The 12,953-nt window shown below is 40.8% G+C and overlaps 1 protein-coding gene across 7 annotated transcripts in view; it reads left to right on the top strand.

Annotated features, from left to right (window-relative positions):
• Positions 1 to 12,953, top strand: part of DNAJC6 (DnaJ heat shock protein family (Hsp40) member C6) — a 143,644-nt gene that overhangs the window by 85,556 nt on the left and 45,135 nt on the right. For all 7 annotated transcript variants that reach the window (XM_078073005.1, XM_078073003.1, XM_078073004.1 and 4 more), the window contains 3 exons: positions 8,100 to 8,250; positions 9,303 to 9,352; positions 9,461 to 9,609. In XM_078073005.1, coding sequence (XP_077929131.1) covers positions 8,100 to 8,250; positions 9,303 to 9,352; positions 9,461 to 9,609 — 350 coding nt within the window. The remainder of the gene's footprint in view (positions 1 to 8,099; positions 8,251 to 9,302; positions 9,353 to 9,460; positions 9,610 to 12,953) is intronic.

The raw sequence follows: 12,953 nt of genomic DNA, 5'->3' as shown, positions 1-12,953 counted from the left end.
AGATGCTTAACTGACTGAGCCACCCAGGCGCCCCACAGACTGGTTTTAAATAGCTAATTATGTAGCATTGTTAGAGGTACTCAACCACTTCTCTTACTGTGGAGAAATATATTTATAGTCTCTTGCCATTATAAACAATACCTCAGTGAACACGTGGTTTGCTGAATCTTTGCATACTGTTCTTTTCTTTTGATGACAGTACTTTATGGGGGAGCATCCTTTTTTAGGGGTCACCAAGCGAAATTATCTGCAGCCTAGGGTGTCATGGACACATATATTGTATGAGCAGTAGGGGCATACATGGAGAATGACCGCAGTGCATCATGGTCAGGCCTTTGTCAACATTTTCCTTCCTCTCTCATAGTACTTCTCATAGCATTTTGCTTATGGCTGACAAATCAGTAAGATATTAATGAAAAGTAGCCACACCTACTTTTCCTATTACATTAAGGCAGATAAGACCAGCCTTAACATTTGTGCTAATCTTCTTAAAAACATATTCTATTCCAAATAACTATCAAATCACCTCAAATCTTTTTTGGAATGAAGCATGATATAAATACAGAGAAAATAGCTAACTCGCAGTCCAGTGGGAAGCAGAGATTCTCTCCCAGGGATACAAACTTTGTGTCGCTCTGTAAGTGAGAACTAGTCAGGTTCTATATGTGGTGAGTTCCCATGACTTGGGAGGGATGGGAGGCTGTGTCTTGTCTCCTAAATTAGGAATCCCAGGGAAAAGTTGGATATTACATCCTTAGAAATGACATGGGGCAGGGTGCAGTTCTCTAGTGCTTGTCTTTGGTGGGCTTAGATTTTAAAATGACAAGACAGGGGCATCTGGGTGGCTCAGTTGGTTAAGCATCTGCCTTCGGCTCAGGTCATGATCCTGGGGTCCTGGGATCAAGCCCTGCAATGGGCTCCCTGCTCAGTGGGGAGTCTGCTTCTCCCTACAACTTGTGCTCTCTCTCCCTCAAGTAAATAAATAAAATCTTTTTTTTTTAAATTTTATTATGTTATGTTAGTCACCATACAATACATCATTGGTTTTTGATGTGGTGATCCACGATCCATTGTTTTCATATAACACCCAGTGCTCCATGCAGTACGTGCCCTTCTTAATACCCATCACCGGGCTAACCAATCCCCCCTCCCCTCTAAAACCCTGTTTCTCAGAGTCCATAGTCTGTCATGGTTCATCTCTCCCTCCAATTTCCTCCCCCCTCTTATTTTTCCCTTCCTTCTCCTAGTGTCCTCCATGCTATTTCTTATGTTCCACAAATAAGTGAAACCATATGATAATTGACTTTTTCTGCTTGACTTAGTTCACTTAGCATAATCTCCTCCAGTCCCATCCATGTTGATGTAAAAGTTGGGTATTCATCCTTTCTGATGGCTGAGTAATATTCCATTGTATATATGGACCACATCTTCTTTATCCATTCATCTGTTGAAGGGCATCTCGGCTCTTTCCACAGTTTGGCTATTGCAGACATTGCTGCTATGAACATTGGGGTGCATATGGCCCTTCTTTTCACTACATCTGTGTCTTTGGGGTAAATACCCAGGAGTGCAATTGCTGGGTCATAGGGTAGCTCTATTTTTAAATTTTTGAGGAACCTCCACACTGTTTTCCAAAGTGGCTGTACCAACTTGCATTCCCACCAACGGTGTAAGAGGGTTCCCCTTTCTCCACAACCTCTCCAACATTTGTTGTTTCTTTCCCTGTCCATTTTTGCCATTCTAACTGGTATAAGGTGGTATCTCAATGTAGTTTTGATTTGAATTTCCCTGATGGCTAATGATGATGAACATTTTTTCATGTGTCTGTTAACCATTTGTATGTCTTCTTCAGAGAAGTGTCTTTTCATCTCTTCTGCCCACTTTTTGACTTGATTATTTGTTTTTTGGGTGTTGAGTTTGAGAAGTTCTTTATAGATCTTGGATACCAGCCCTTTATCTGTAGTGTCATTTGCAAATATCTTCTCCCATTCTGTGGGTTGCCTCTTTGTTTTGTTGACTGTTTCCTTTGCTGTGCAGAAGCTTTTTATCTTGATGAAGTCCCAAAAGTTCATTTTTGCTTTTGTTTCACTAGCTTTTGGAGATGTATCTTGAAAGAAGTTGCTGTGGCCGATGTCAAAGAGGTTACTGCCTATGAGGTTACTGCCTATGTTCTCCTCTAGGATTTTGATGGATTCCTGTCTCACATTGAGGTCTTTCATCCACTTTGAGTTTATCTTTGTGAATGGTGTTAGAGAATGGTCGAGTTTCATTCTTCTGCATGTGGCTGTCCAATTTTCCCAGCACCATTTATTGAAGAGACTGTCTTTTTTCCATTGCATGTTTTTTCCTGCTTTGTCAAAGATTATTTGACCATAGAGTTGAGGGTCCATATCTGGGTTCTCTATTCTGTTCCATTGGTCTATATGTCTGTTTTTGCGCCAGTACCATGCTGTATTGGTGATCACAGCTTTGTAATATAGCTTGAAATCGGGCAACGTGATGCCCCCAGCTTTGTTTTTCTTTTTCAACATTTCCTTGGCAATTCGGGGTCTTTTCTGATTCCATACAAATTTTAGGATTGTTTGTTCCAGCACTTTGAAAAATGTTATTGGAATTTTGATCGGGATGGCATTGAAGGTATAGATTGCTCTGGGCAGCATAGACATTTTAAATAAATAAAATCTTAAAAAAAAATGCAAGGGGCGCCTGGGTGGCTCAGTCGTTAAGCATCTGCCTTCAGCTCGGGTCGTGATCCCGGGGTCCTGGGATCGAGCCCCGCATCACGCTCCCTGCTCGGCGGGAAGCCTGCTTCTCCCTCTCCCTGTCCCACTCCTCTTATTTGTGTTCCCTCTCTCGCTGTGTCTCTCTCTGTCAAATAAATAAAATCTTAAAAAAAAAATGACAAGACATCATAGAACAAGAATCTACCTACTTGGAGCCTTCGAGGCACAGAGGTGGATCTTTCTCTTTGGATGGCACTCTCATGTTCCATCAAGTCTGACCTCCCCACTCCCACCTTCTAAGACCCACAAATCCCTGAAGACCCTTTAGGAAACTCAGGGTGTGTTCCCACTAGTTGCCATGTAGTCAAAGCATTTAGAAATATGTCTGAGGTGGCAAGATTTGGATTCTTAAGAATGCTAGTCTTTTCAACCAGCTAGTGCAGGGATTAGAAAACTTCTTCTGTAAAGGGCCAAATACTAAATACTTTAGACTTTGTGGGTCATCAGGTCTTTGTCACAACTACTCAACTCTGTTATTGTAGCATGAAAACACCCATAGGCAATGTGTAAAGGAATGAGTGTGGTTGTATTCTAATAAAACTTTACTTATAGACGTTGAAATTTGACCTTTGAATCATATTCACCTTATTAAACATTTTTTTCTTTTGACTTTTTTCAATCATTTACAAATGTAGAAGCCACCCTTATTTCACAGACTGTACAAAAACAGGCATCAGACTGGATTTGGCCTATGAGCTGTCGTTTGTCAGCCCCTGACCTACAACAGCCATTATTTTTCTCCTACATATTACTTTCTTTCTTTTTTTTTTTTTTTTTTTCTTTTCATACTACTTTCTGACTACACCATTTCCCTCTGTGCTGTGTCATGGTTTTGAAGCCTCTCTGCTCCTTCTCTTAGCTGAGACTCACATATCCTTTGGAGAATCTATGCTTCCTGCCCTCATGTAGCTCATCAGGGAAAACCAGAATACATTCTACCTAAAAGAACCGTTAGGGCAAATTCAGATAACGTCCCTCCTCTCCTTTTTGTGTCCTGGCTAGTTTGACGTATAATAGGGGCATATCAAGGGGACAGACAGACTCTGACAAATGGTTCTGGTTTCTGTAGGGCTCCAAGTTTCTAATAAACAGTGCATACAACCTTAGAGATGGCGAGTCTGATTTTTAGATAATCACCGGATATTTATATCCTTTTAATAGGCTGGTACCATGGAGTTCTGTTCCAGCACAAAATTGAGAGTCACAGAGAGGCCTGAATAATCAGTTTGATGTTATCTCTTAGAAGAGTGGTATATAACAAGGGTATTCAGGCTGAAGTGGAAACTTGGGATAGAAATGGGAGAAGTATAAACATTTTATACCACCCTGTCCTCCATATATTGAAAATGAAAACACGATACAGATTTTTATGTGAGGATGTGTTTAAAGGGAAATAATATGCCCTATGTCTTAGGGAAACAGAGCCCAAGAGGACGTTCTCAGATCTGTGGTTCTAGCCCTAATCTTTGGGGCTGCCCTTCAGACCAATTCCTGGCATTTTATTTAGGGCTGTGAAGCAGTGGGGGTGACCCAGGCTGTCTGCCTACATAATGAGATTGGTTTGGTTGGTCTGACAGATGCAGTGATTTATGGGAGTGTTTATTGTGGGGACATCTGCTGCCAAGAGCAGCCAGATGAAAGGTGGGAGATGGAAGAGAGCAAGGAATAGGAGAGGGGTGGTTGTGCATCAGGCAGGTAAGACCGAATCAAGGACAACTGTTAGAATGGAGCTGATACGGAGCCATAGAATAGTGGGAAATGGTACAAGTAGTCGAGGCTTCGGATTGTGCAGATCTGGGCTTGAATCTCCAGCTCTGCCACTAGTTAGCCGAGATTTTAGGAGAGTTCTTCCCTTCTTTGAGCCTCCATTTCTTCACGTATAAAATGGAGATAATAAACACCCTCCTTTCCACCTGTGTGAAATTGTACTAACATAAAAGTCCAAATGGAGTTCCTGGTACATAGGGGAACTCAGTCAGTGGTAGACATCGTTCATGTTTGTCCGTGTGTCCATTCATTTGTTTATTCACCACCATTGATTGTGCTTTGCAGTTTCTGATAGAGCTGTCTTTTTAAATAGATGCGTAATGGTGATTTAGGCATTAATGCATCTTGTGATCAGGATGAAAGTACATAGTAGTCAACATGTATTTGTAGGCATATATGTGAACATCCAGATGCTACATAGGAATTTAGTGGGAACCTGAAGTATGATTAAAAGAACAGCTGCCTGGCCAATAAACACAATAAACGATACACAACTCACTAATCAGGGAAAGCACAAAACAAGACCAAAATGAGATATTGCTTCACACTCACCAGATTGGTAAAAATTTTAAAGTCTGACGATACCAAATGTTGTATTGCACTGCTAGTAGGGGTTTAGACTGATATGACTGCTTTGGGAAATGATTTGTCGGTATCTAGAGACCTGAAAATGTGCACACCCTTCTTACTAACAAATTTTACTCTTAAATATAACCTAGAGAGAATTTCCCATATATAATCAAAGCAATGTGTTCATAACCACATTGTTATGGTAAACGACCTTAGTGTCCATCAGTGGGGTAATGGATCATACTTTAAGTGAGCTAAAGTTACAGGTAAACACCATAATAGATGAATTTTAAACCATGGTGAATGAAAAAAATAAAATTGCAGACAAAACCATTTATATACAGCTTTAAAACATGGAAAACAATATTAATGTGTTGCTTATGGATACCTACATATGTAATAAATGTTTAAAAATTATTTGGAATGGTACATATGAAAATCAGAACAGCATTAGGGAAAGGAAGAGGGATGTGATTGGAAGGGTTGCCTAAGGCTCAAATCCCAACCCTGCCATTTACTTACTAGCTGTGTACCCTTAGACAAGTTCCTTAAGCTCTGTGCCTCAGTTTTCAGATCTATGAAAGAAAATAATAATAGTATCTGCTTCACAGATATGCTTTGAGGATTAAATGAGTAAATATAGGCAAAATGCTTAGAATAATACCCAGCAGATAGTGCTATATAAATGTTAGTAATTTTAGTTCCTATTACACAAATCTTTTATCTTTTGTTTATTTTTAAAATCTTAAATATTGCAATTTTTCATTTATAAGTGTTTCAGTATTTATTCCGATAAAGTGAGGACTGTTGTTGAATGTAACTACAATATCATTATTACTCCTAAAAAAGTAACAATAAATCCTTAATATCAAATACTCAGTAAGTGCCCAAATTCCAGTTGTCCCATAAATGTGATTAATTTTTTATAGTTTGTTTGGATTAAGTTCCAAACAAGAGCCACACATTCTGCTTGGTTGACTTGTCTTTTAAGACATTTTAATCTATAGATTCCTCCTCCAACTTTCCTTTCTCTTACAATTTATTTTTTTTTAGCTTTATTGAGGTATAACTGATATGCAAAAATTACACACATTTAATTATACATTCTGATGACTTCAAACATATTCATATACTTATGATGCTATTACCACAACCTCTAAAAATCTCCTTGTGCTCCTTTGTAGTTTCTTTTTTTGAGAAGAATACTTAACATGAGATCTATCTTAACATATTTTAAAGTGCATTATAAATATTGTAATTTTTAAAAAAGAAGGGATGTCATTATATAGTTGAAAAGTGAACAAAGATTGAAAATATCAACATAGGAATTTCAGGATGTGGCATAATAATAGTTAGCTACAATCTGTTGACCCCTAGATATATTAGGTACTCTACTAATCGTTTTATATGCACTCATTTAACCTTTCCCTATGAAGAAGGCACTATTTTTATCCCAATTTTAGAGTTAGGAAGAGGCTTATGAAGACAGTTACTTCCCAAGATCACCCAGTTAGGAGTAGCAAGGCTGGGCCAGAACCCAGGTGAGAATGACTCATGCTCTTGACCGCTAGGCTGAATAGACTACCCAGCCGTTGTTCACACTAGCCTCCTCTACACAGGTTCCTACTTTCTTCCTGTATCAACTTTTATAAGCAGAGTTGTGCTCTGGTAAGGAACATTCCCACAGTGAGAATGGGGGCATTTCTAATAATAAAGGGTTATTGGTCACTCGTGTTATATATTCATCAAAAGTCAGCTGGGAGCTGTGCTACACAGCTTCTTACTCCAGGACCCCGGAGTACAGCCGTGGTCTCAAACCCTGCCAGTTGCTAGGGCAAAGAGAGAGAGACAGAGACAGAGACACGGAGAGGGAATAAGAACTAAGGAGAGTTTCATACTCACAGTTAAGTGCTCTAACTGAAAATGACACACAATACATCCACACACATATCATCACATATCATAGACTAGAGCAGTGGTTTTCAACTGGTAATTTTGCCCCCCCACCCCGGGGATACGTACCCATATCTGCAGACAATTTGGATTGTCACAGCTGGCAGAAGTGGGGTGCTAGTGGTGCTATCTAGTAGCTTGGGGCCAGGGATGCTGCTTTAATACCCTGCAGTGCACAGGGCAGCACCCCCCCCTTCCCCCGCCACAGCAAAGAGGTAGTTGGCCTTAAATGTCAATAGTGCCAAGATGGAGAAACTTGGCTAGAGCTAACCACAAGGGGCCAGAAAGTACAATTCTGTGAATCTGTGAGGAAAGAAAAACTGGAATACTTGACAAATAACACTGATGATCACCGTGCATCCTAAAAACTGTTATAAAGGCCCTGGAGAAACTATTTTCCATGATGGAAGTGAAGAATGACTTGGAGGGATAGCCATGGGATGAGTCTTCTAACACTGTCGGCTCCATCTAAGGGCAGAGGAGGCCCCTGGACCCACTTCTAAGCTGCTCTTCCTCTGATGTGGCACTGTCCGAAAGAAGTATAATGCGGGCCACATGTACAATTTAAATTGTTCTGGTAGTCACATTAAAAATAAAAAGGGGTAGGTGAAATTAATAGTATTGTCTATTCAATTCAGCATATCCAAAATACTGTCATTTCAACATGTAATCAATGTAAAAAGTATTAACGAGATCTTTTACATTCTTTTTGTGTGTGTGTGCCATCTTTGGGATTTGTTGTGTATTTCATACTCGCAACACATCTCAATTCGGACTAGCCACATTTCAAGGGCTCAGTGGGCGCCTGTGGCTCATGGCTACAGCCCTGCGAGCTTTCTGTGCCTGAGACAGCGAGGCACTTCCCTGGGTCTCTGAGGCCCTGCAGCACTGCCAGAACCCAGAGTCAGTCAGTTCTGAGAGTGGGCATCACTTCCAGGAGTGTCTGGTCCGGTCTGCATATGTTTTAGACATGAGGAGAGACTGTGTCGTCTGTAGATCACCTCCACTTCTGTTTTGCATTGGCAGGTGCCTCATCTCCAGACATGGAGCCCAGCTACGGGGGAGGTCTCTTTGACATGGTGAAAGGGGGTGCAGGGCGGCTCTTCAGTAACCTGAAGGACAACCTGAAAGATACCCTCAAAGACACATCTTCCAGGGTCATACAGTCTGTTACGAGGTATGCGCATTCTTCCCAGCTGAGTTAATGGACCTCCATGCCCCCCAAGGATCTGGTTACCTGCCAACTGCTTTTCTGGCTCAAGGACTGACAACTGTGTGATATAATTGCCTGGAATCTGATCAACCAAGCAATGTCATTGAAACCTTCAGAAGCGACAAGCACAGACTCAGAGGACCCAGTGTGTTATGTTAAAATATAGTGGTTGCCATCCCTGCCTTGTGAATCCAGCATCCTGGGTCCTCATGCCTTGTCTGCTCTTGTTAACCATGTGACCTAGGCAACTTAGCCTCTCTGAGCTTGACTTTTATACTCTGATAGGATTCATGTCCCTGGTTGGTTTGAGAATTAAATGAGATAGTAATGCACATGCAAGCTGAAAAATCGATACTCATGGATTATAATTGAAACAATTGTTTTTTGTATCTTAATAGCCCTTCGGACCTTGTTTAGTGGAGTTACTGTATGAAAATTCTTACAAGCAGGCCATGTGAATTCTTTTTTATTTGTAGGTATTAGAAAATTCTAGGGTCACTTTAAGTTACAGTATACAGTTTTGAATCATAAATTCACATGTCAAGTCCAAAATATTAATCAACATTTTAATCTTTGTCCAAAGGTAAAATGTATCCCTTAACCTGCAGTCCCCAGCTAGGACCTGGCAGGCAGAGAAGGGATGTTCCTTATTTCTCCATCACTTCCTTCCTTACCCCCTAGCTGCTCACACTTACAGGAGATATTCACACATAGGCAAAGAGGCTGGAATAATCCATGTTAATGAATGAGCAGTGTTTCCTGTTCTGAGATTGATTCTGTTCATGAAGTGTCATCTACAAAGGGTATTGGGGTATATCAGAGTGGTAGATTCATGCTCCTGAGGGTGTGGGTTGCTTTTCTCAATGATTGTTCTTTGTTAGAGAGAAGGCCTTGAGGGAAGTTTAAATGCCTACTGGACGGAAGTGTCCAAGTCATAATGGGCAAGTGATTGAGAGAGGGGAATCCTGGCATATTTGGATCATTTTAATGAGCACCCTTTCCTGTCTTGCTTTTAGCTACACGAAGGGAGATTTAGACTTCACTTATGTTACCTCCAGAATTATTGGTAAGTTTCTCATGTTTAATAACTGCTCAATAGCTCAGCTTGCAGTGTCTGCCCATGGCAATAGCAAACCTGTTTAACCTATCTCTCTCTCTCTGTGATCCCTCCTAGTGATGTCCTTTCCTCTGGACAGTGTTGACATAGGATTCAGGAATCAGGTTGATGACATCCGAAGCTTTTTGGATTCCAGACATCTTGACCACTACACAGTGTACAATCTGTCACCCAAGTCTTATCGCACTGCCAAGTTTCACAGCAGGGTAAGGAATTTTAACACTGGTATCACATGGTTTGAAGACATAACAGGGTATTTTTCCCTTTAAGAGCTGTCCTCAAAGCCCTGGTCCTCAGACACACAAAGCTAATTAACTATATACTCTGGATGCTTCTAGCCACAGAGTATTTATTAAGCTGTTATGAAATATCTTGAAGATTTTCCGCGGGTGAGGACATTTGCAGGAAAGTTTATCTGTCGATGAGATATCATATAATTTGTGCTCTCAAATCACTTATGGCTGGTTGCTCAGTTGTTAAGGCACGTTGCTTTGCGGCTCAGCTGGAGATTGAACTGCTATGTAGGGCGGTTGGTGACCCTTATCTGTAGCACTAATTATGCCTTTAACCATTGCTTGTTGCTACTTGGGCATCATGATGAAACCATGTACAGACACCAGTGTTCTTGGAAATAGCTCTCCGACATTCAATAAAGGTGCTTCTTTCATGGGTGGAGGATAGCACACAGACAGTCCATACTGTAGGTGTGGTAATACTGTTACTAATATTTGGAGCTTTTACACTGTCTTCTGAGGTAGCTGGAGACCTGGGACACAGAGAAGTAAGGTGACTTGCCCAAGACCGTACCACTAGTAGGTGGTCTCAGGCTTGTGTTCTTAACTATTACTCTGGGCTGACAATATTACTGGGAAAAGCTGGCTCATTCTCCTAAGGAGCTTTTTGAACGAGACAGAGAAATATTCCTAGTTTCTGGCTGGTGAAGCCACGAGTGATGGCTTAGGTTTGAATCTGATGCGGAGTTTGGTATTTTGGCCACAGAATTCTTGATTGACTCACTAAATGAAGGCTTTTTCTCTCTCAAGAACATCTTCAAATATTTTGATTTAGCGTTAGATATGATTGGTTTTGTAACTACATCTGAGTCTATTAATAAATAGAAAGGATTTTCTGTGCAATGGACACTTCATAAGTGAGAATTGATTTCAAATAAGCAGAATGATAGCTGGTTGTCCACGCTGTGTATCCAGGATCTCAGCTTTGATGCTGGAACAGATTTTGCTCCAAATTTCCGTTGCCATTGATAATCTCTGGGTTTTGGCTTCTGGATCTGTAAAAAACACAAGAAGTTTGGTTTCTGTGTTCTCTAAGAACTCTACCTGCCTTAATGTTCAATAAGGTAAGGGAGAGTTTTGCTAAGGACTTTCTTTTCTCTGAGTGCTCCTGGAATAGGCGAGAGGAAACCCAGTGGTTCTCAAATTTAGTGAGCAACAAAACCACGTGGAGTGCTAGTCAAACACCCAGGCCCTGAATTTCCAATTCAGCAGGACAGGAGAGTGGGTGCTAACAGCTTTCTGGATGCTGTTCCTAGGGTTGCCCTGGGGACCACTCTTGAGAAGCATGATAAAACCATTCTGAAGCAGTTGGGTCTAAATTGCCATTCTGTAATGGAGATTTTAAATGCAGCTCTTTTAAATTCCCTATAATTAACTGCCTTTCCAACTCTTCTTCCATCTATTACCTAATTCAGAACAAGTGAATTAACATCAAACAAAAATGTGGGTAGATATTCTGTTTCTAATTTGGATGCCAGTCTTTTGATTTTTTTCTTGTTTGGAGACTCAGCCAGTGTCATCATTTTCATACTAAAGGACTATGGAACATCCTCCACAAGATTTCATAGAAATTTTATTTGATCTTGAAATATGTGTAATAGTCTGGAAAAATTTCGCTCTGAAAGTAAATAAAGATATATCATTATAGAAGCGTTCATACAGATGAGGATGTCTCTGTGTAATATTTGTAAAAGCAAAGGTATTTAAAGAAAGGCATCTATTAGTATAACTACATATTTTGTGACCAGTCTTAACAGTCTTACCACAAGACCAGGACTTACATATTGAACATCTGTCCTGGGCTGCTCTCGTTTGCCCTAGAAGAGCAGGAGGTATGTTTATTTCATTTGCCACCTAGAACAGTGCCTGGCATGGCTAATACATGTTTCTCAGAAGAATGAATGTGCAAAGAATTATTAAACACATAGATATAGGGCGCCTGGGTGGCTCAGTTGGTTAAGCGACTGCCTTCGGCTCAGGTCATGATCCTGGAGACCCTGGATCGAGTCCCGCATCAGGCTCCCTGCTCGGCAGGGAGCCTGCTTCTCCCTCTGACCCTCCCCCCTCTCATGTGCTCTCTCTCTCTCATTCTCTCTGTCTCAAATAAATAAATAAAATCTTTAAAAAAAAAAAAATAAACACATAGATATAAAATAAATGTTTGGTTCTTTTTCTCAAGACACTTAAGCCTACCTGGAAAGAGAAGCCAAAAATGCTAGAGACAAATGCAAATAATATTTACAATCCCTACTGAGGGAGTTTAGGGAAAGGAGACAGCAGTGAGAGCTGGACCTTGAAGCATGAGTAAATCTTGTTTACTTATGAATGTAAGTGAAAGGAATGGGGTTATTTCGTCTCTGTGCAAATTGTAGAATGTGTCTTACAGAACTCCTCATGATCTGGCCTCTTCCTGCCTCTCCAGCTTCATTTTTCACTGTTCTCCACTGCCTAAAAAAACCCCATGCTCCAACCAGGAGAGACAGATGCTGTCTCTTTGCATGAGCTGCTGCCTCTCCCTAAGAGTCCCTCATGCCACACCTCTGCACCCCTTCTAACAGCCTTAACTTTGCTAACGGGAGGATTTCAAATGCTACCCACAAGGCTTTTCCAATTCTTTTCTCTAAAACACAGGCTTGCACTACATCTTCAGCCCCTCCCAGACAGTTCCAGAACTTGGCAGAATTCAGCTGGACCTTCTGACCTAACTAGCTGTCTGTCGTTGGTTGCATCTCAGGAAGACAGCCCCCAAACCTTAATATTTTCATCTTAAGCTGTTTTGGATTTGACTACATCTCTTTTCAAGCCTCCAGTCCTTTCTCTCCCCAGTACTAATGCTGCAAATTGATTTGCATCTCGTTGCATTACTTAGGGAAGTTTTTTTGGTTCTCATCTTCCAGTGCACGAGGGCTAGAACTATTTCTTCCTCTTTCCAGGACCGTGGAGTGCTAGGTCTGCAATTAAATCTTATTTTAATAAATATAGATGGCATGGGGTGCCTGGCTGGCTCAGTTGGTAGAGCATGTGACTCTTGATCTCAGGGTTTTAAGTTCAAGCCCCACATTGGGTGTAGAGATTACTTAAAAATAAAATCTTTTCAAAAACTTTTTAAAAATTAATGTAGATGGCAGAGTCTTCCATAAATTCCAGGGTTGGAAAAGACCAAACATGAGACTGGTTTTATTTATAGACTCCCAGTCACTTTACATTTTTATTATGTGATGTGTGTTTGGGGATATGGGTGGTGGTGGCAGAGAGAG

Source organism: Halichoerus grypus, chromosome 5 (genome assembly GCF_964656455.1).
Source record: "Halichoerus grypus chromosome 5, mHalGry1.hap1.1, whole genome shotgun sequence".
Lineage (NCBI taxonomy): Eukaryota > Metazoa > Chordata > Mammalia > Carnivora > Phocidae > Halichoerus > Halichoerus grypus.
This window is presented reverse-complemented; position numbering and strand designations above follow the sequence as displayed.